At 41.9% G+C, this 25,064-nt stretch overlaps 1 protein-coding gene across 1 annotated transcript in view; it reads right to left on the bottom strand.

Annotated features, from left to right (window-relative positions):
- The window catches only part of arhgap42a (Rho GTPase activating protein 42a), a 480,518-nt gene extending 456,242 nt beyond the window's left edge, over positions 1-24,276 (bottom strand). Inside the window, exon 1 of the mRNA XM_078545811.1 lies at positions 23,692-24,276. Within this exon, the coding sequence (XP_078401937.1) occupies positions 23,692-23,845 (154 nt within the window). The 5' untranslated portion in view covers positions 23,846-24,276. The remainder of the gene's footprint in view (positions 1-23,691) is intronic.
- Positions 24,277-25,064: the final 788 nt, after the last annotated feature.

Raw genomic sequence — 25,064 nt, 5'->3', positions numbered from 1 at the left:
CCTGAAGCAGGTCAGCTTCACTGTAAAAAGAGCGGGAGGAGCTTGAGGCAGGTCAGCATCACTGTGAAGAGAGAGGGAGAGATGTGAAGGTCAGCATCACTGTAAAGAGAGCAGGAAGAGCGTGAAGCAGGTCAGCATCATTGAAGTGAGAGAGGAAAAAATTAAACTGTGAAATCACTGGTAAGCTGTGAGTTGATAAGTTTGCTTTTCCTTTCTCCAAGGTTAAACTTGGTGAACAGCAGGGAATAGTGAGAGTGGAGTGGGGCTATCCACTACCATCAGGAGTCAGTCTGTGGGTTCAGAGCCCGCATTTGGAAAGGAAAATCGAGGTGTGACATCACAGGGAAGAGGGTGGGTGATTGGCTGGTGAGTATTTTCCCTTTGGTATGATCCTTGACCAGACTCCAGGTTGTGGGAGGAGATCCGGTTAGGGACCAAAAAATTTTGTTTAGAGTAGATAAAGTTTAAGATTCAAGGTGCTGACTAAGCGAATAAAGCCACAAGACTCCACGGGTTTGGAACAAACAAAAATAAACTTTACAATACCAGGTTCCACTGGTTAGGGTCATACCAGCACAAAGGAAGATAGTTGTGGTTGTTGGAGTTCAGTCATCTCAGCTCCAGGACATCACCGCAGGAGTTCCTCAGGGTAGTGTCCTAGGCCCAAACATCTTCAGCTGCTTCATCAATGACCTTCCTTCCATCATAAGGTCAGAAGTGGGAATATTCACTGATGATTGCACGATGTACATCGCCATTTGCAACTCCTCAGATACTTGAAGCAGTCCATGTCCAAATGCAGCAAGACCTGGACAATATCCAGGCTTGGGCTGACAAGTGGCAAGTAACATTTGTGCTACACAAGTGTCAGGCAATGACCATCTCCAATAAGAGAGAATCCAACCATCGCCCCTTGATGTTCAATGGCATTAACATCATGAGTCCCCCACTATCAACATCCTGGGGGTTACCATTGACCAGAAACTGAACTGGGCTAGCCATATAAATACTGTGGCTACAAGAGCAGGTCAGAGGTTAGGAATCCTGTGACGTGTAACCCACCTCCTGACTCCCCAGAGCCTGTCCACCATCTACAAGGCACAAGTCAGGAGTGTGATAGAATACTCCCCACTTGCCTGGATGAGTGCAGCTCCCATAACACTCAAGAAGCTTGACACCATGCAGGACAAAGCAGCCCGCTTGATTGGCACCACATCCACAAAAGATTCACTCCCTCCACCACCGACGCACAGTAGCAGCAGCGTGTACAAGGTACAAGATGCACGGCAGGAGTTCACCAAGGCTCCTTCAACAGCACCTTCCAAACTCGCGACCAATACCATTTAGAAGGACAAGGGCAGCAGATAGATGGGAACACCACCATCTGGAAGTTCCCCTCCCAGTCACTCACCACCCTGACTTGGAAATATATCACCGTTCCTTCACTGTCGCTGGGTCAAAATTCTGGAACTCCCTCCCTAACAGCACTGTAGGTGTACCTACACCACATGGACTGCAGCGGCTCAAGAAGGAAGCTCACCACCACCTTCTCAAGGGCAACTAGGAATGGGCAATAAATGCTGGCCCAGCCAGTGAAGTCCACATCCCATGAATGAATAAAAAACAGTTCAGAAAGATAAAACAATTTACAATATCTATCTCATAGCCTAACATTCAGGGTAAGTATGAGCTACATGTGAATTAACAGACAAACTGTGGTTGAACACAACACACTACGCAATAAATGACAGATGTGACCAAAACTGATTCCATGGATTTCTCAACAATCCACCCAGACATTTGTCAGATTGTGAGCCAACCAATCTCACTGAAACTTTGTCATTCTAATGAGGGTTTCCAGTCCCCACATTTGAACATTCCACCTTGAAAATCTCTCCAAAAATCACTCCAATTCGGACAGCTTCAATGATGACCAGTCGCACAGGTTTTCAATCTTCAATTCCGAAATTCTTTTTCCCTTGATTTCTGAGTACACTGAATGTCACCTTTCAAGCACAATTTCAGATCTTCGGCCATGCCAAAGAGAACACTGCCCATAAGGGGAACCTTTGCCCCAATGGTCTGCAGCACAAAATCACCAACATTCAGCTGCCTTTTCAGATCTTCAGAGCATCTCTCAAGCCCACTTTACTTAGTTTGCTCCCTGCAGCTCTATAATTTGAAGCCTGTCTTTCTGCTCCTTTCTTGTAACTTAACTTAACAGGACCTATTTCTAATCCCTGTCTTTGTGCTTTTCTTTTTGGGAACTCTCCTGTTTCCCCCTCCCTTGTTTGGGACCTCTCCTTGTCCCCCTCCCTGAGACACCTATTTGATAATGACTCTCTCTTCTAGGTCCCTTTACCTGGGTTTTCCTGTCGTTTCCTCTTTCTTCCTCTGTGCAGGCGTGCAGAGCCAGTCCCCAGCCTGAAGAATGTAAAATACCTGAACTGAGCATGTGCGGCCAGTTCCCGACTAGTGCATGCGCATGAGGCCCGAGGGTCGTCAGGAACCAGAGTCCCCGAGCTCCAAAATAAGAAAGGTAAGTTTGGGCTTCTTCTTAACACCCTTCCCCTTGGAAGAAAGCAAGCTTCACTACTGTGAAGATTTCTTTAAAATAGCTTTAAAGTTTCCTCACAAGAACTTGACATCTTAAATCTCTAACAAATAGCTTATTGCATACTATACCAATAACCTTTTCATTCTGTTTCACAATTACATGTCGTACTATACAATTACAAAGGTTTAAGCAAAACAAAAGTCAATACATGTAACAAGTAGCAGAATTTATGCATCATAGAATTATCATAACTCAATACTTGCATTTCTTTTTCTCTTATTCCCAGTCTATAACTCGACAACGAATGTTTCATTTCAATACCCAATTGTCATCCCTTTTATTTGCTGTAGGAGTAATTCCATCTTCAAGCTCATTCTCCAAACTCAAACATGATAAATTCTCATTTCAAAGCAATAAGGTCAAAATAGCTTCTTTCTGCATTAACAATTTATTTCTCCTCTGATCAAAATTTCTTTTAGCTATTTCAAGGATGTTATTGAGATGCTTTTTATGTACACATAAAAGTGTTTCATACTCATGCTTGGTTTGATCTTTGAACTTTTTAAGATCATGTAGTTTCTCCTGATCTCATTCCAAACAGGCCTTTCTTAGTTCTCTTCGAGCAACATCAACCACATCTTCACTCTGGATTTTTATTGTTGATTCCAATATTTCAATTCCTTCACACAATTCACAAACCATATCATTCCACTCTTTTGTAGGTTTCAAATGGTCCTTTGTGAACTGTCCATTTGCCTGGATTCCTGCTTCTGTACCCTGTGTGTCAACACTGGCAAACACTTGTAATTCAGTGTCCACAATAACTGACCCTTCCAGTTCTTTCCGTTGGCAACTCTTAATTTTCAGTTCTGCAGGCACCTATGTTGCTTCTGTACTGTTCATTACTAAGGTTGATGTATCAGATTTGTTATTTGGATCAGTTCTTAGCTCAACTGAATCACAATCGGGCAAGGAGTTTTTATTCATCAGAAAAACTTCGGAACTGTGACACTCCATCCCAGGTTGTGGAAAAACCATACTGCCCGCTATATCTTTGCCCAATATAAAGTCCATATTTGTAATAGGTAATTTTGGAACAACTCCAATCTCACAAGGCCCCTTCATCAGGGCACAACTTAAATTTACTATATGCAATGGATGACACACTGTCCCTTAATACCCTGTATTGATACATTATAATTCAGCAAACTTTCTGATGAAAGGTCCAAATCCTTTGCTACCAACAAGCTCTGAGCTAAACTAGTATCTTTCAGGATAACAACTTTTCTGGGTTCTTTCTTGGACAAAAATGGAGTGATTTCCCCTTCAAAAATAAGCCCCTTGTAATCTTTTTCAGTCCACCTATTCCTACTGTAAAAATATTAGAAGCACTGGGTTTCACACAAGTTTCACTTTCTGGTGCAACTTTCTCTGTGGAAGCCTGTCACTTGCGCCAGTGCCTCGGTTTTAACATCCATTCCCTTTTCTTGGAAGGCCTTTTCTAAAGACTCCTTTAGTGTTCTTATTACTGCCACCAGCTAATCATTCAGTTTAAAGCAATGGGCTTTGAGATGCCTGGTCTTTTGGCAATAAAAGCATACTGGTTTCTTTACATCGCTTTTACACTATCATTTTTCTTGACTGGAAGATCTTCTGCCTCTTCCCTGTTCCTCCAGCTTCCCTGCGAATTTACAGATGAAGATCTACTGTCCCCTAGCTGCTCATGTGATATATCAGACGCATCTGCCAGAACTGCTACTTCTCGTACCCTAGAAACCCTAAGGTCTTCCAGGTGTGACCTGATAGCTATTGGGATGCTATTTCAAAATTCTTCCATTATCATTAGCTCCCTCATATTCTCAAAATTTTGTTCCAACTTCAGTGATAGAAACCACCGATCCCACAGCATTTCTTTTTCCCTAGCAAATTCTACAAACATTTCATTTGGTCTTTTCTTTGAAGTCTGAAATTTCAACTGATAAGCTTCAGGGACAAGCTCATAAGCATTAATTACTGCTGTTTTGACTACCTCAATCTGAAGATTGTTCTTCTGAAAGACTAGAATACACAACAATATCCTTCCTGAACAAAAGACTTTGCAATATGAGAGTCCATGAGTCATTAGGTCACTTTAGCTTTGTTACCTTTTCAAATGAGATAAAATAACTCTATTCCATCTTGTTATATTAAAACTCCAAATGGGACACAATTCCTCATCTGAACTGCTAAACTCTCTTTCGCTAGGTAACCTAAGCTTTTCTTTGCCAGTTCATGCCGTCTGATTTCTTTCCCTCTTTGAAATTCTCAGGGATCACATAAGTCTTCCATTTCCAGAAATGTCTTAGCAATTGACAAAGTCATTCTGCTTATCAATCAGTATAGCAAACTTCACCATGGAAATCTTGTAAACCGTAACCTCAACAAGTATCAGCACTCATTTATCTGTGGATTCTAAATCCTACAAGAGCCTCCAATTTATGTTATGATACTTGCCAGACTCCGGCTTGCAGGGGTAGATCTGGTTAGGGATCAATCGTGTTTTGTTTAAAGTAGGTGAAGTTTGAGATTCAAGACATTTACTAAGTGAATAAAGCCACAAGATTCCATGGATTTGGAACAAAAAAACTTTACTATACAAATTCATAAAGACAAAATAATTTACAATATCCATATTACACTTTAACATTCAGGGTAAGTATGAGATACAGGTGAATTAACAAGCAAACGGTGGTCAAACACATCATACTAGACAATAAATAACAGATGCAACCAAACCTGATTTCACAAATTTCTCAACAACACACCCAGATGTTCGTCACATTATCAGCCAACCAATTTCACTGGAACTTCATTTTTCTCACGAGGATTTCCAGTCCCCACATTTGAAGACCGTGCCTTGGAATTCTCTCCAAACGTCACTCCAACTCCGATGGCTTCAACAACAGCCAACCTTGCAGGGTTTCAATCTCAACTTCCGAGACTCCTTTTCCTTGGATTTTTGAGTACACTCAAGCATCACCTTCCAAACACAATTTCAGATCTTCAGCTGTGCCAAGCAGAACACCACTGCTCCAAAGGGATACCTATGCCCCATTGGCCCACAGCATGGAGTCACCCACCTTCGCTGCCTTTTCAGATCTTCTGGGCTTCTCTCAAGCCCACTTTACTTAGTCTGCTCCCTGCAGCTCACTCTTTAATTTGGAGCCTGCCATTCTGCTCCTTTCTTGTAACTTAACAAGACCCATTTCTGATCCCTGTCTTTGTCTCTAACCTGCAACTTCTTTTTGGGACCTCTCCCTGTCCCTCTCCCTGGTTTGAGACCTCTCCTTGTCCCCCCTCCAATTTCCAACTCTGAAACACCTACTTGATAATGGTACTCCCTTCCAGGTACCCTAACCTGGGTTTTCCCATCGTTTCCTCCTTCTTCCTTCTGTGCAGGGGCACAGAAACAGGCCTGATGAATGTAAAATGACTCAACTGCATGTGTGTGGCCAGTTCCTGGTCAACCAGTGGGCGGGAGGCCCAAGGTTCATTGAGAACTGGAATTCCTGAAGTCCGATCTCAGAAAGTTTTGGATTCTTAACACTATCCAAACTAGCGAATTAACTGGTGAGTCATTTTTTTTTAAAGTAAGGTTTACTACTACTACTAATGCGTATTAAGTATTCTTAGGGTTTAGCATTAGTGAGATTTATTAGTATTGGGAATGTTTATTAATAGTAATAAGGTTTATTAGTGTTGATAAATGCTTATTAGCAGTAGCAAGGTTATGAACTAACAGATAGAGGAATGGCTGCTCAAACCTCTAGAGCGCACCCTGTGCTATGTGAGAACATCTGGACACCTCCCATGTCCTGGATAACCATTTGTGCAGGAAGTGTCATTAATTGCAGCAGCTTGAGCTCTGGATTTCAGAACCTGTGCAGCAAGTCACTGTGGTGCATCAGTGAGGCTGAGAGCTTTGTGGATAGTGCAGGCATCCCCTGAGTGCATCCCACTCTCCAACCAGCATTCTGAATACTGATGAGTGATGGTTCATCTAGGGAGTGCAGCCAGAGCCAGGTCCATGGCACCACAGGTAGCTCAGCTGTACAGGGGGCTACAAGGAAGATTGGAAGAGCAATAGTGATAGGTGATTCGATAGTTTGGGGAATAGACAAGAGTTTCTGTTGACCCGAATCCAGGATGGTGTGTTGCCTCCCTGGTGCAAGGGTCAAGGAGGCTACTGAAGGGCTCCTGAGCACCCCGAGGAAGGAGGATGAACAGCCAGCAGTTATAGTAGACGTTAGTTTGAACGACATAGGCAGAAAGCGGGATGTGGAATTCAGGGAGCTAAGCAGGAAATTAGCAAGCAGGTCCTCAACAGTAGTCATCTCCAGATTACTCCAATTACCATGAGCAAGCGAGTATAAAAATAGGAGGATAAAGCAGATGAATGCGTGGCTGGGGAGATGGTGCAGGAGGGAGGGATTTAGATTCTTGGGACAATGGGACAGGCTCTAGGGAGATGTGACATGTACAGGCCAGACAGGTTGCACCTAAATATTGAGGAAGGTTTAAACTAACTTGGCAGGGGTGTGGGAACCAGAAGGAATTATCAGAGGTAAATCAAAGTGCACAGAATACCAGGAGAGATAGCACAAGAGTAAGGGTTAATAAGTTATTCAGTGTAGTAAGAGTGAGGGAGAAAGTAACAACATCAAAATCAGGGTTAATGTGCATATATGTTAATCAGCAGTCAAATACAGAACTATTTGGCTAGAGCTAAGGAACAAAAAAGGTGCAATCACATTGCTTGGTGTAGTCCATAGGCCACCAACTAGTGGAAAGGGTGTAGAGGAACAAATCTGGAAGGAAATTACAGAGGTGCAAGAATTATAGAGCAATTATAATGGAGGACTTTAATTATCTGAATATAGACTGGAATAGTACTAGTGCAGAGAGGGCCAAGAGTTCCTAGAGTATGTTCATGAAACTTTTCTACAGCAATAAGTTTCCAGTCCAACGAGAGGGGAGCTGGTTCTTGGCAATGAGGTGAGCCAAGTGGATCAAGTGTCAGTAGTAGAACATTTACAGGGCAGTGATCATTGTATTCATTTAATACTTCAACAATTCCCCTGCGTCCATGCATAAATCCCCTTTTTAGTTCCTAATTGGCCCTATTCCTCCTTTTGTCACCCTTTGCATCTGTCTTTACCAAGGAAGAAGATGCTACTCGAGCCATGGTGAAAGTGGAAGTAATTAATACATGAGAAGGATTTAAACTTGATAAGGAGGAGGTATTAGATAGGCTGACTACTTAAAGTTGATAAAGCATCAGGACGAGATGAGATGCATCCAAGGGTACGGAGGGAAGTGAACATAGAAATTGCAGAGGCACTGGTCATAATTTTCCAGTCTTCCTTAGACTCAAGGATGGTGCCAGATGACTGGAGAATTGCAAATGTTCAAAGAAGGGTTTGAAGATAAGCTCAGCGAATGCAGGCCAACCAGTTTAACTTCAGTGCTGGGAAAACTTTAAGAAACAATAATTCGGGGCAAAATTAATAATCATATGGACAAATGTGGGTTAATTAAGGAAAGCCAGCACAGATTTGTTAAGGTCAAATCAGGCTTAATTGACTTGCTGGAGTTTTATGAAGAGATAACTGAAGAGTGTTAATGAAGGCAGTGCTGTTGGCATGGTGTACATGGACTTCCAAAAGGCATTTGATAATGCAGTACTGCACAGCAGACTTGTAGGCAAAGTTATAGCTCATAGGACAAAAGGGAAAATTGGCTGCGTTAGTAAACAGAGAGGAGTGGTTAATGAATGTTTTTCAGACTGGAGGAAGGTTTGTAGTGGAGTTCCACAGGGGTCAGTGTTGTGACCTTTGCTCTTCCTGAAATATATTTACGACCTAGGCTTTGGTGTACAGGGCACAATTTCAAAATTTATAGATGATGCAAAACTTGGAAGCATTGTGGGCCATGAGGAGGCCTATGTAGAACTCCAAAAGGACATAGACAAGTTGGTGGAAAGGGCGGACAAGTTGATGGGAAGGGCTGACAAGTGGCAGATGAAGTTCAATGCGGAAAAATGTGAAGTGATTCATTTTGGTAAGAAGAACATGGAGAGACAATACAAAATAAAGCATACAATTCTGAAGCAGGTGCAAGAGCAGAGGGTCCTGAGTTATTAAGTCATTGAAGGTGGCAGGATAGGTTAAGAGCAGTTAATAAAGCATATAGTATCCTAGGCTTTATTAATAGGGGCCTAGAGTACAAGAGCAAGGAGTTTATGTTGACCTGTTACAAGATACTAGTGCAGCCTCAGCTGGTTTGTATCCAGTTCTGGGCGCTGCACACTAGGAAAGATGTGAAGGCATTGGAAAAGTTGCAGAGGGGGGTCTGGAATATGCTTGATTGATCGTTGGGACAGTTCTCCTAATTTTGGACCCAGATGTTACCGAGAAGGACAGGGTGACTGGCATGGTGTGCCTTATTGCTTCCAGTGCCTAGGTCAATGCCGGATGGTCCATCTGGTTTTATTCTCATTCACCTTTTCTATAATGCTTTGATACAACTGAATGGCTGGCTAGGCCATTTCAGAGGACAGTTAGGAGTCAACCATATTGGGTCTGGTTTGTAGTCATTTGTGGGCCAGACCAGGTAAAGACAAATTTCCTTCCCTAAAGTTTTTATGACAATCCTGTAGTTTCATTTTTTAATTCCAGGTTTATTAATTAAATTTAAAGTCCCCCAGCTGCCAAGGTGGGATTTAAACACATGTCTCCAGAGCATTAGTCCAGGCTCCAGATTGCTAGTGCAGTAACTATATCACTATGCTACTATTCCTGACAAAGAAATAGAATCAATTTGAGAAAATACTTTTCAGGGAGTTACAAGAGCATAAAGGCAATTCTAGGAGCAAAATTAGCATTTTTTAAAGAAAAGTTTTAAGTTTTTTTATACATACAGAGTTATTAAATTGTAAATGCTATTTTTACCAGTAATTAAACAGCTGGAGGAAATCTTGTAATGGTGGCTCAACTCAACTTTACTGTATTTTTGGAGCAATTTGATTTTTTCCCTTTATCCTTCCTTTTATTGATATATTTTGCTGATGCTCACTTTAATCATTTCCTCCTCTCCAGTCTCTAATACTTCCTTTTACCTAGCCAATTTCCTTGCCTTTAATGTGTACATTCCCCATCCCTTCAGCTGTGATGGGTTAATGATTTGTGAATACAGAATTTTCACCATATAGTGCTGAGAGGCCATTTGGGAGCAGCTTTATTATGGGGTCTCATGGCAAGGACAATGGAGCTCAGATGTACGTGATTGACCCTTCAGGAGTGTCCCATGGTTACTGGGGATGTGCAATTGGGAAAGCTAAAGAAGAAGCAAATACAGAGATCGAGAAGCTGCAGATGAAAGACATGACTTGCAGAGAAGTGGTTAAAGAAGCTGCAAAAATAATCTACATAGTCCATGGTGAAGTAAAGGATAAGTCTTTCGAGTTGGAGCTAAGTTGGGTTGGAGAAATTACAAAAGGCAGACATGAACTTGTACCTAAAGATATCAAAGAGGAAGCAGAAAAATATGCCAAAGAATCTCTTGAGGAAGATGATGAATCTGATGAAGGTAACATGTAATTAATTTATTTTAAAATATACAGTAATGTTTGAAACAACTCCTGCCTTTTTCTTTGTATTTTTATATTTTATATCCCAGTATCAAGTTTATAGCTGGTTTTCTAAATTGAACTTTACAAAATACTTGTAAAAAATACATCTGAAGGCAACTGGTTAAAAGATTAAATGCTACGTTAGAGTGACCAAAATAAAAATCTTACCGACTGACAAAAAATAAAACAAGAAATATGTATACACACGATAGAGGAAATGTCATGTAATGAACCAAATCACCTCTGGATGTAACATTATTATTTACAGAATTAATTAGGATACCAAACTGAACAGGAAATAGTTTCCCATTTTGGAATTTCAGGATAGAGCATGACATGATACAAAAATTCAGTAATTGAGTAACAGAGTCATTAACGCACAGAGGGAGGCTGTCAAACCAGTTTAAGGTTCTGGGAACTGATTAACCAGTTGCTCATATCATTTAACTCGGAAAACCAGCCTACAGTAACAGTCATTGCTCCACTGGGAAAATTTCAAAGCCAAAATGCACATCCTATGACACAAAATTATTTTGGTAAACAAGAAAAATACACTTGTGAAACACAAGAGAGGGAGAGAGGGAGGGGGCGGGCAAACAGGAGGGGGATTGTGGGGGAACGGGAGCTGGCAGATTAACGGGAGAGGGCACGTGCGTGTAGGAGAGAGCCACTCACTTATATCGGTACTAAGACCTCAAACTCTATATTTGTATGAAACATATATAGCTATCTTCACGGCTAATTTCTAACATTTTAAGTACTGGACAAAGACCCTTTTTAATGGCTGACACTATGTCTGTCTGTGACCCTCAAACAATATTAGCTAAAATCACATTTTCACAGAAATTATACCTCATTATCTCTGATAAGACCCGAACAAATCCCTGTGGGCTGCAGAGACCAAATTCAATGGGAACTACACAAAGGCCATCTACTCTTCATAAGCCAGGCCTGGCCAACCGGAGCCGATTGGTCTGCTAGGACAAAGGACCTCACAACCTCCCGTTCAACACTTAATGATTGGAACAAGAACAATCTCAGGGATCCAGGCAAAGGATTGCACACCCTTTGTCAAAGCCAGAGTAGAGAGGTGGGAGTCATGTGACATGACCCCCTAGTTGCTAGAACCAGTAATTTTGTCTTGTGGTACTAAGAAACCTCAGTCTGCAATATTTCCATCAACCTAGCAGCAGCACTGAAAAAGGTCTCGGCCTACGATGAATACCATCTATGCTGTTTCTACTGGAACTTCTGTACCATTGCCTACAAGACTGATTCATCTCTGCTTGCCTCTCTCATTGTGGAAGTCAACTCGACTGGAAAAGTGAATTATCCAGCTTCAGTTTTCAGCCTGTCGACCTCTGTGAAGGAATACCTCATTAGACTTTGATTCTGGGCCCTGGACACACATGAAACAATAACTCTTTTCTCTGTGCTCTTTTCCCTGTAAATATTTCTTTCTCTGTCCCTCTTTTACAATATGAGTGCATCAGGGGCTATGTAGTGACCACCTCTCCCGTGTTTTGTGTGCGTGCAAATAAACTAACCCTCTAAGTTCACCCTATCTCGAGTTTGCTGTGGAGTTATCAATGGACACACCAGAACTGAGGAGCTGGGAAATACTCCACCGCTTATAAAGGGGGAAGCAAATCAAAACACCTTTCTGTTTACGGTTGGGTGGCGAGAGAAGAAATCAGGGCTGTTTAAATTAACCCCCTACCTGTCTGTAACATTTAGCCTGTCTAAATCCCCTTGAAGCCTCTTTGGTAGCCTCCTCACAACTCACAATTCCACCTAGTTTTGTGTCATTAGCAAACTTGGAAATATTACACTCAGTCCCTACATTCAAATCAGTTATAGATTGTACTTACCTAAGGTCCAATGCGGCCCAAACACTGATCCTTTCATTAGTCCACTAGTCTCAGCCTGCCAAACTGAGGGTTACCCATTATCCCTGATCTCTTTTCTTTCTGTTACCCAATTCTCAATCCATGCCAGTATATTACACCCAATCGCATGTGCTCTAATTTTGCTTACTAACCTGTGTGGGGCCTTATCAAAAGCCTTCTGAAAATTCAAATACACTACATCCATTGGTTCCCCTTTATCTATTCTGCTAGTTACATCCTCAAAAAAACTCTGACTGGTTTGTCAAACATGATTTCCCTTTCACAAATCCATGACTCTGCCCAATCCTACCATTATTTTCAAAGTGTCCAGTTATCACATCCTTTATAATAGATTCTAACATTTTCCCTATTTCTGATGTCAGGCTATCAGGTATGTAGTTCCCAGATTTCTCTCCCTTCTTTCTTAAACATGGGGTTACATTTTCTACCTTCCAATCTGTAGGAACCATTCCACTAACCTATAAAATTTTGGAAGAAACTTTGCAGTTATAAAGTCAGATTATCTCATCAAAAGACAAGTTCACCAAAATTCAATTTAGTTAATGGAATACTTCTTGCTACTTCCACTTAAATTTTATTAAAGTAAAACTCAAAGATACTAGATTCATGTCCACGATCAAAGTATTTGGAGTCTTTCCCACATCAATTCAAGTTATGCAGCAATGACATCTGTAAACACTTCGCCGCATTCTGTTTATACTGAAAATTATGAACCATATCAACCAAATGCCTTAATGCAAAATGAAAACCATCACTATTCTGCTTAAATGGTATAACTGTGGCAACCATAGTAAAGATTAGTGTCAGAACAATGTTCAAAATAAAATTAATTACCATAATATTAATTCCATGCTTTTAGATCATTTAAGTAAGGAGGCAATGAAATTAAGTTTTGAAACTTATTTTGATATTTTGTGCTCAAATGAAAAAATCACTTCAGGCAGCCAATGTCAGATAAAACAAATCTAGCTCCCTCTATGTTGCTCCAAGTTCTTAGCAGTGTGTTTCCATCCAAGCCTCAAAATACATCCCACTCTGATATTCCCATTTCCCACATCATCCATCTTGCAGGCTCTCCTAAATTGGGAACACTTTCATCCTACGGACCAGAGATGTCCAAGCTTTATATTTCTGTGCACATCTGTGTGTGCCATAGAACCTCAGTTCACACCTGTGTCCCAAAGCTTGCATAAACAGGACATTTCAAATTGCTGATGCGAACAGACTTACAACTTACCTATCAAACTGAAGAAGAAAATCACAAAAACTGCTCCCTTCAAACTTCCAGACCTACAAAATTCAAACAGCACAACCAGGCAAATAAGAAATGCAAAAAGGGCCGAATTGTTGCTATTCAAGGGACAAATTGCTAGGTTTTGAGGCCCCCATCTGATCCATGAATCATAGTTTGGACACTTGTTGTAGTTAAATACTCATTAGTAATTGGACAAAGATTGTCCAAACTAATAGAACACTTAGTCCAAGTAAGATTTAAACTCAGGTTGCAGAGTTGAAAGAATAGTATGCTTGCCCACTGTAACACTATTGTCCCCAACTTTTCTACTTTACGTATACTAGACCTAGTATTTTTACAAATCTTAAAGATGCAATTTATAATTTAAATTTGATAATACTGTCTGTAATTAGTGGTGACATTCCATCACTACATACAAGAATACATACTAATAATTAGTACATTAGGACCTGAATGAGCTGAAATTTTAATAGACTAAAATATTGGAAAAACCAAAGCTGTCATTTTGAGCTGTCATCTGCATCTTTGACATGACTAATCTCCCCAGTTTACAGATAATGTCCCAGACACCATCGTTACCATTCCTGGGCGTATCCTATCCCACCAGCAGGACAGGCCCAGCAGAGATGGCGGCACAGTGGTATACAGTCGGGAGGTGGTTGCCCTGCGAGTCCGCAACATCGACTCTGGACCCCATGAAATCTTATGGTATCAGGTCAAACATGGGCAAGGAAGCCTGCTGCAGATTACTACGTACCACCCCCTCAGCTGAGGAAGCACTGAGGGTGGTAGGGGCGCAGAATGTACTCTGGGTGGGGGACTTCAATGTCCATCAACAAGAGTGGCTCGGTAACACCACTACAGACTGAGCTGGCTGAGGCCTAAAGGACATAGCTGCTGGACTCGGTCTGCAGCAAGTGGTGAGGGAACTAAAAAGAGGGAAAAGCCTACTTGACCTCATCCTCACCAACCTACCTGCCGCAGATGCATCGGTCCAAGACAATGTTGGTAGGAATGACCACCGCATAGTCCTTGTGGAGATAAAGTCCCATCTTCACATTGAGGATACCCTCCATTGTGTTGTGTGGCACTACCACTGTGCTAAATGGGATAGATTTTGAACAGATCTAGCAACTCAGGCTGGGCAACCATGAGGCACTGTGGGCCATCAGCAGAAGCAAAATTGTACTCGAACACAATCTGTAACTTCATGGCCTAGCATATTCCCCCACCCTGCCATTACCACCAAGCCAGGGGATCAACCCTGGTTCAATAGTGCGGGAGGGCATGCCAGGAACTGCACCAGGCATACATAAAAATGAGATGTCAACCTGGTGAAGCTATAACACAGGGCTACTTGTGTGCCAAACAGCATAAGCAGAAAGTGATGGACAGAGCTAAGCGATCTCTCAACCAACAGATCAGATCTAAGCTTTGTAGTCCTGCAACATCCAGTTGTGAATGGTGGTGGACAATTAAACAACTCACTGGAGGAGGCTACACAAGCATCCCCATTCTCAATGATGGAGGAAGCCAGCACATCAGTGCAAAAGATAAGGCTGAAGCATTTGCAATCTTCAGCCAGAAGTGCCAAGTGGATGATCCATCAGCCTCCTCCAAAGGTCCCCGGCATCACAGATGCCACCCTTCAACCAATTTCGATTTACTCCATATGATATCAAGAAACATCTGAAGGCACTGGATACAGCAAAGGCTATGGGCCCTAACAATATTCCAGCAATAGTACTGAAGCGCTCCAGAACTTGCTGCGCCCCTAACCAAGCTATTCCAGTACAGCTGCAATACTGACATCTACCAGGCTATGTGAAACAGCTACGTCCTGTCCACAAAAAGCAGAATAAATCCAACCCGGCCAATTACCACTCAGGTCAGTCTACTTTCCATCATCAGTAAAATGATGGAAGGAGTCATCAACAGTGCTATCTGGCAACTGCTTAGCAATAATCTGCTAACTGACGGTCAGTCTGGATCACCCAGCTTCTGACCTCATTACAGCTTTGGTTAAAACATGGAAAAAAGAGCTGAACTCCAGAGGTGAGGTGAGAGTGACTGCCCTTGACATCAAGACAGGATCACCCAGCTTCTGACCTCATTACAGCTTTGGTTAAAACATGGAAAAAAGAGCTGAACTCCAGAGGTGAGGTGAGAGTGACTGCCCTTGACATCAAGACAGCATTTGACTAAGTGTGGCACCAAGGAGCCCTAACAAAACTGGAGTCAATGGGATTCAGGGGGAAAAACCCTCTGCTGGTTGGAGTCAGGCCCAGCACAAAGGCAGGTGGTTGCGTTCGTTGGAGGTCAATCATTTCAGCTCCAGGACATCACTGCAGGAGTTCCTCAGGATATGTCCGAGGCCCAACCATCTTCAGCTGCTTTATCAGTGACCTTCCTCCCATCATAAGGTCAGAAGTGGGGATGTTCATTGATGATTGCACAATGTTCAGCACCATTCATGACTCTTCAGATACTGAAGCAGTCCATGTCCAAATGCAGCAAGGCCTGAACAATATCCAGGTTTGGGTTGACAAGTGACAAGTAACATTTGCAGCACATAAGTGCCAGGCAATGACCATCTCCAACGAGAGAGAATCTAACCATTGTCCCTTGACATTGAGTGGCATCACCATTGCTGAATCCCCTACTATCAACATCCTGGGGGTTACCATTGACCTGAAACTGAACTGGACTAGCCACATAAATACTGTGGCTACAAGAACAGGTCAGAAGCTGGGAATTCTGTGATGAACAAATTACCTCCTGACTCCCCAAAGCCTGTCAACTATCTACAAGGCACAAGTCAGGAGTGTGATGAAATATTCTCCACTTGTCTGGATGAGTGCAGCTCCAACAACGCTCAAGAACCTTGACACCATCCAGGACAAAGCAGCCCGCTTGATTTGCACCACATCCACAAACATTCACTCCCTCGATCACCAAAACACAGTGTCCAGCACACTGCACCATCTACAAATGCACTGCAGGAACTCACCAAGGCTCCTTAGACAGCACCTTCCAAACCCATGACTGCTACCATCCAGAAGGACAAGGGCAGCACACACATGGGAGCATCACCACCTGGAAGTTCCCCTCCAAGCCAGTCACCATCCTGACTTGGAAATATATCACCATTCTTTCACTGTTACCAGGTCAAAATCTTGGAACTCCCTCCCTAACAGCACTGTGGGTGTACCTACACCATATAGACTCAGCGGTTCAAGAAGGCAGCTCACCACTACCGCCTAGGCAGCGACACTACATCACATCAATGAATTTTAAAAAAGGAAAAATATCTATGAACTTAGGCTAGGTCCAGAGGTCACAGACTTGAGTTGTTTTTGTTGGAACAGAGAAGACTGAGGGGCGACCTGACCGAAGTGTACAACATTATGAGGGGCATGGACAGGGTGGATAGGGAGCAGCTGTTCCCCTTAGTTGAAGGGTCAGTCACAAGGGGGCATAAGTTCAAGGTGAGGGGCAGGAGGTTTAGGGGGGATGTGAGGAAAAACTTTTTTATCCAGAGGGTGGTGACGGTCTGGAATGCACTGCCTGGGAGGGTGGTGGAGGCGGGTTGCCTCCATGTTGGTACAGATTGTAATATATGGAGGGGAATACTGGACACCACGTTATTGGTAAACTCCACCATCTAGCTTCTCCTCTCTGAGTGCAGCAGGTCTGACCTCACCATCACAAACACACTCTCCCAACAAGCAAATAAACTAAAAACAACATGGATGCATCCCAGATCTAAATATTGGCACATGTTGGACTACATTATTGTCCATCAAACACACTTCTCAAGGGCATGCACTCTATCCGCTACCTTAGAGGTGCTGATTGCTAGTCAGATCATCGGCCTGTCAACAGTATCATATCATTCAAGATAAAGTACTATGACACAGTGTCAAATCACAAAGGAAGCTTGACTTAACTGTCCTTAAAGACTCAGCCAAGAGATGGGAATTGGAACAAAAAAATAGCCATAGAGCTTGCTGATATCCCAGAAGATAATACAGACCTTGAAAATTCTTGGAGGAAGTTAAGGAATGTCATTCATAGCACAGCATCTGAGGTCCTTGGAGTTGTCAAATGGAAGCACCAAGATTGGTTCGATAAGAACAACCAAGATATAACCAAGCTACTAGATGATGTGCACAATGCTCACAAATCCTACATATCTCACAAAAAAATCACCAGCAAGAAAAGTCAGATACCATCAAGTAAAACACATGCTGCAGGCCAAACTAAGAGAGAAGACGAACAAATGGTGAGGGAACAAGGGTGCAGAGCTTTAGTAAGCTGTGGATAAGCACAACCTGAAAGCTCTCCAATGAAGGCCTCCAATCTGTCTCTGGCCTCAAAACTGACAGTGCGACACATGTCCTTTCAGCAGACAGCAATCAGCTCTTAACGAAAAGGCATGAGATTCTGTCTTGTTGGACAGAGCACTTTAACAATCGCCTGAACCAAGAATCCTGACACCACTGAATGACTTCCACAGCATCACGTTCTGGACAAGCTTGCCCTTGATCCATCTCAAGCCAAAGTCAACAGGCCATAAAACAACTGTCTGAGGATGAGTCTCCAGGAGCCAATGGCATTCAACCTGAAGTTTTCAATTATGGAGGAGCTCACATGATTAGGAAACTCACTTGCCACTTCTCCTTAATCTGGAACCTGTGCGTTGTGTTCCCAGATTACAAGGATGCTTCCATAACTCACCTGTGCAAGCGCAAGGGAAACAAATCCATTGTAAACAATCATCATGGTATTTCACTTCTCTCCACAGTAGGAAACATTCTTACAAGGGTTATTCTCAACAGGATTGTCACTCATTTTACATACTCCATGTGCCCACAAACACAATGTGGTTTTTGTGCTGGGTGAGGAACAGTCAACATGATCTTTGTTACAAATCAAATTCAAGAAAAGTCCAGCAAAAGCAAAAACAAGTACCTCTACATGGTGTTCACTGACCTGACCAAAGCCTTCAACACAGTAAACTGTGAAGACCTATTGGAAGGTGCTGTTCAAACAAGATTGCCCTGAAAAGATGATCAGGATCATCCGCTCATTTCATGATGGCATGATAGCCAGTGCGATGCCTACCAGATGCCTTTCCTGTCACCAACAGCACCAAGCAAGACTGGTTCTATTTGCCAGCTACTTTTCAGCCATGCTCACATATGCACTCAAAGATCTTGACATAGGAGTACAAATTCAGTTCAGGGCAGCTGGCAACCACTTCAATCTGCAAAGGCTCGAGGCTGGCACACAGATCACAGAACAGCTACTAAATGAGCTCCTGTTTGCCGATGACTATGCTCTCATGGCACACACTCCAGAGGACATCCAGCTGCTTGCTAACTGCTTTTGCCCGACCCTCAGAACGCTTTGGCCTTACAAGTCTGAAAAAGGCAGATCTTGTACCAACCTGGCCACAAACTCCAAGATCCCATAGACACAATCGACAACAGATCCCTCACCTCAGTTCAGAAGTTTTGCTATCTTGTGAGAATCCTCTTCAACACCACCACTTTGGATGATGAAGTCATCCATCGCCTGGAAAATGCAAGCCCAGCATTCAGCAGGCTCACCACCAGGCTTTGGAGAGAGGATGGAGTTTGTGTCAAAGCAAAGATCAAAATCTACTAGGCAGTAGTTCTTACATCACTTCCCTCTGGCTATGAGGCATGGACAACCTACTAGTGTCACATAAGACTACTAGGTGCATTCTACCTTCGTTGCTTAAGATCTATCTACAGCATCAAACGGCAGGACAAAATCCATAAGAACAAAGATTTTGCAAGCGCATACCTGGTATCGGGAACATGTTCATCCCAACTCCGCTTCACTGGATCAGCCAAGTGGTTCGCATGGAGGATTCCCGTAAACCAAAGGCAGTATTCTACAGCCAGCTGAACACAGGAACCCGCAGCATAGCACGCCTCAAACTTGGATACAATGACATTCTAAAAGCCAATCTCAGAGCCTGTAAATTGGGTCCCACTAAATGGGCAAAAAACAAACCTGGATAGATCCAAATGGAGAAGTCTCTGACATCAAGCAACCTTAACATTTGAGGAGAACAGAATCAAGTCGCTACAGGTCAAACGAGCATGCCACAAAGCCAGTGCCATCACCCATCCCTCCAACAGTGACTACATATGTAATATCTGCAACTGGATCTGCAAATCAAGATTGGGTTTAACATCACATATGAGACGACGCCAACTTAGCCAGTGAACAACTGGTTTCCTTGCTGAACACTCACCCGGATTTATGGGAGAATCAGTCAGTCAGTCAGTCAGTCAATCACTTCAAGGAAGTTGGAGTGTAAGAGTAAGGAAGTCCTGGCACATTTATACTGGGCTTTTGTGAAACCATATCTTGAGTGCTATGTACACTTGTGGTCTCTTGGAGGGAGTGCAACGATTAACACTGAGATAAGGAGAAATTTCTTCCCTCAAAAGGTTGTGAATCTTTGGAATTCTCTTATCCACATAACTGTAGATGTTCAGTTGTTGAGTATATTCAAGGCCAAGATTGACATATATTTGAACACCAAGGGAATCAAGGAAAATGAGGATCATAGGGGACAGTAGAGTTGAGGTAGAAGATTAGCTATGATTTTATTGAATGGCAGAGCAGGACTGAGAGCCTAAGATCTACTCCTGCATCATGTTCTTATGTCTTGGCTAGCAAAAATCTACCAACCTCAAATTCAAATGTATTAAATTTAGTGATCTGCTGCTTTTTGTGAGAGAGAGAATTCCACACTTCTACCACCCTCTTCCCCAATTTACAGGCTCTGAGATTGGCTTTTAGAATGTCATTGTATCTAAGTTTGAGGCGTCCTATGGTGCGAGTTCCTGTGGTCAGCTGGCTGTCCTGTGTGGCATGCCTCTGATTTTAAGGTTATGTCTCCTTATCCTAGGCTCCACCTCCAGCAGAAAGTTTTTTCTCTATCTACCCTAACAGTTCCTTTCAAATCTCAATGAAATCACACCTTAACCTTCAGGGAATGCATGCCTAGTTTGTATAATCATTCTTCATAAATAAAACCTTGGAGTTACATTCACTTCACCAGACCAATATATCCTTTCCAAGCTGTGGTGCCCGGAACTGTACACAGTAATTTGGATGTGGTCTAACCAAGGCTTTGTATAAATGTGATTAAAAAAACTTTCCCCCATTTATATTCTAGCCCTCTAGATAGAAAGGCTAACATTCTATTAGACTTCTTGATTTTTTACGTACATGACGACTACATTTAGGGATCTATGTACATGAAATCCAAAATCTCTTTGAACCTCCATTGTTCCTAGCTTACCACTATTTCAAAAATACTTAGATCTATCCTTTTTTGGCTCAAAATGAATGAGTTCATATTATCCATCTGCCACAGCTCTGCCCACTCACTTAATCTATCAATACCTCTAATGCCCCAGCTATCCTGCAAACCTGGATATGTGGATTTCTATTATGTTGTCTAAGTCATTAATAAGTATAGTGAACATTTAAAACCTCTGCACGGATCTTTGTGGATCACCAATAGTATCTTCTTTCCAATTCGAGTACAATACTATTTACTGTCTTCTACCAACTGTGTCCTGGCCAGTATTTATCCCTCATCAACATCACAAAAATAGATTAACTGGTCATTATCACAATTCTGCTTGTGGTGCACAAATTGGCTGCCACGTTTTCTACGTTACAACAGTGCCTACATTTCATTGGCTGTAAAGCACATTGGGATGTCCTGAGCTCATGAAAGGTGCTATCAGTGCCTGTCTTTCTTTTTTTAACCATCTACTTTTATTCTCTTCCAAATAAAGAGCTTCAAGATGTTACTCAATACATGAAAAGTATTATAAAAACATAATTAGTCATTATTTGTTGCAGTACCAATGTTTGCACAACTTGTCTGTCTGATATTCTGACAATAGTTCAAAATAAATTTGTAGAATTATGCATGAATGGGGAAGGGTGATCAGGGCCAGTTATGGAAGAAAGACCAAATCATTACGTCTAGGAGCCAGTCAACTTCATCATGCAAGCAGGTGCGATGTTTTACATACACTTGTGCTTATTAGACTAAAGATTCCCAATAACTTCACAGGGTTGTACTTAACACCATTTATTTTAGAGAACTGCTTCAAGTCAGAGCAGAATCAACACCCTTTACATTGTAGAACAAATTCCACAGCACTAAACATAATCAATTGCAAATCCAAAAGCTCACACAATTTGTAACTTGACTTCTACATGTCCTTCTTTCCCTGCAGTCAAGAAGATTTATACAGTCCAATGTCTGGAAAATCAGACAACCAAATAAAAAGAATAATGCTGGCAGGTACAAACTCTAGCCATTTGCATCACTGCTCTTATACTACACCCTGCAGAGGCACAAGAGCAGGTAATTTCTTCAGGGAGGTCTAGACACTTCTGAAGGCACAAGTACATCTCCTACATTGCATTAAAATCTGAGTGCAGTCACTCTGCAGTAAATGCAACACATTTTTTATAACTGTTAGTCATTTAAGATCTTTCAAAAGTTTGTCATGATATATACAACCTATACAAGCATCCACCAATCCTCTGATTCAGAAGGTCACAGGTTCAAGCCTTACTGCAGAAACTCAAACATTGAATCTCAGCTGAAATTTCATTGCAGTAATCATGAACTGCTGGTGGTGTCATTTTTCAAATGAAACATTAAACTAATGCCCCACCCACCCCAAAACACCCAGCCCTCTCAAATGGGCATAAAAGATCCTTTGGCACTATTCAAAGAAGAGCAGGGCATTATTTGTAACTGGACATTATTTATTCCTCAACCAACAGCTAAAACAGATTTATTTGGTCAGTTATTTCATTGCTGTTTGGATTCATGCTGTTCACAAATTGACTGCTATGTCTCCTACATTGTAACACTGACTACACTTTAAAAGTGTAGAAATGCCCCAAAACTGTGAAAGATGCCAAGGAAGTATGTTTCTTCTTTCACAATATATATTTTCTTCTTTGCACCTTCCCAATGCCTCTATGTCTTTTATCTAATATGGATTCAAAAATTGTGCCCAGTATTTTAACTGTGGTCTGCCCAAGTTTAACATAACTGTTTTGGAAATTTATTCCAGAAATGACTGCAGTGCTTTGAACTTTTTTTTTACAGATTTGTTAACCTGCATTGTTACTTTCAATGATTTGTATGTCATCTTAGATCCTTTTGTGCCTCTACTCCACTTAAAATGTATTCCTCCAACCAAATGCACCACCTCACATTTATCTATTTATATAAAAATTCATGTGCCATATACACACACATTCTGCAAGTCTTTTAATGTCATCTTATACTTTGTCGCAGTCTTCCTCAGCATTAAATATACACACCATGTGCTGTTAACCACAAATTTTGATAATACATTGATTCATGAATCCAAACCATTTATGTAAATAGTGAACAACAGTGATCCTAGTACCAAGTCTTGTGGAAGACTAATTCCCATCTTTCACTAGTCGGAGTAATTCAGTTTTTAGCCAGGTCACTAGCCATTCTACTTACTCCAATTCCATGTGCTCTAATCCTGATCATGAGTCCACCATGTTGTAGTTTTTGAAAGCCCATGTATATTTCATCCACAACATTACCATTGTTTATTCTTCCTGTTATTTCTTCATCAGTTCAATAAAGTACAATTCAATAAAGTTGGTAAAACATGACTTTCCCTTTTAAAATCAGTATTGACTACTCTTTATAGTATTTTCGATTTTTAGATGTTATTTCTATTACATCTTTGAGCACAAATCGCAAAATCTTGCCTCTGATGTTAAGCTAATGGTTTACAGTTCTCTGGAATTTTTCCTATTTTCTTTGAAGATAGAAATAACATTGTTATTAGTTGCGTTCCAGTCATCCGGCTATCTCTTGCTTAACGGCTGTCAGTATGTCTGGATGCAATTCCAGCTTTATCCTCTCTGGATTTGATCTAGTTTATCAATTATCTCCCTATTATCTATTATCCACAGTAACTCTGGATGATTGCCCTTTTCAATTATTCATATAAACATCAAACGTTGTCACATTACTTTATTATAAATAGACTAAAGAAGCTGCTTATTTCATCCCTAGAAAACATTTACTCTTCAAGCCTCGAAAGGTTCAAGAAGGCAATTTCTACGGATGTGTTGGCCACAGCCACGAGGAGCGCTCTTTCCCGTCCATTCAAACTTTTCCCACAGTCTCAAACTCGAGCGATTTTTTTTTTAATCCACTTACTTTTCAGCGCGTTAATCAGCATAAGGCCGTCTTTAATCAGCTCCTTGATGAACTTGTTGGTGCGCTCGAGCTCGATTTCATGTGCTTTCAGTCGATCCCTGAAATCCGGGCTGTCCAGGGAACAATCGGTGAACTCCAAAGTGGGGAGCCCCATTGCAGCTTGCGCCCGGACCCGAACTCCAACTGCCGTCACTCAGCCTCGCGCCAGTCCGGAGCCCGCTGCCGTCACAAAGCCTCGCGCCAGTCCGGAGCCCGCTGCCGTCCGCTCCCGGGGAACGCTCCAAGTGTGCAGCAATCCACCGCAATACTTGGAAAAGCGCAGCACTTTAATCAGACAACTCCCAGCACCTTGTCCACACACATCCAAGCCCGTGTTTGTTTTTCTTTGTCCCTATTTTGCAGTCAGGACTTAGTGCGAGAGGCCTTGAGTTTTTATAGATATTTAAACTGGGAGGAAAGCAGAGAGCCGTCTATGTATTAAAAGCCGTCATACTGCTCGCTTTGATTCTGTCAGTTCTATAGTTTAGTCTTGGTGTCCGCACCGCTCTTGGTGCCGCCCCCGAACAGAACACTTCCGCCTAGTCTGATGTATAACTAGCCCACCACTTTACATTATTGTAGGGGCAGTACTTTGTGAGATTCATATTTTACACTTTGAATTTTGGGTGCTCGATACTTAATCATGTTTAAGGAACTACAAATTTCTCGGTGCAGGTGGCGTTCATCTGCAGTGGTTGATTTCTAGACTGGACGATAGTAATTTAGCAATCTCTGTTTAAGGACTTTGGTTTCCGAATGCACGTACAGAGTTAGATCGCATTATCTTTAATACTTTTAAGTGTATTTCTTTAAAAGAAAATACAACATTAACACCGCTTTAACATTTGAAGCTTCGCTTATGCATATAGGAATATATTTAAGTCAATTGCCCTTCTCAAGGGCAACTATGGATGGGCAATAAATGTTGACCATGCCAGTGACACTCGATGGAACATCCTCATTGTCCAAGGGTTGCTAATTATGGCTCTCCAACCATCTCTATGCCATGATACCACATTGGGTAAGAGGATGAGGCAGGCCCCAGGAGCTACCTTAGTCCATGCAGATATTGAAACTCTATGCTGTCAGTATTATTGAGGACTACACTCTAGTCAACTGAGCTACCAGCTCCCTCAGTGACATTCACATCCCATGGATGAATAAAAAAACACCTAGCATCATTAAGTATCCAGGAATCCAGCCTGGCGATGTATAGATATTTGATAAAAGCATAATACTGTGGATGCTGGAAATATGAAACAAAAACAAAAATTGCTGGAAAAACTCAGCAGGTCTGACAGCATCTGTGGAGAGGAAGACAGAATTAATGTTTC

The sequence above is a fragment of the Cetorhinus maximus genome, chromosome 7, assembly GCF_964194155.1.
Source record: "Cetorhinus maximus chromosome 7, sCetMax3.hap1.1, whole genome shotgun sequence".
Lineage (NCBI taxonomy): Eukaryota > Metazoa > Chordata > Chondrichthyes > Lamniformes > Cetorhinidae > Cetorhinus > Cetorhinus maximus.
Note: the sequence above shows the minus strand (reverse complement) of the source record. Positions and strands in the feature narration are given on the sequence as shown.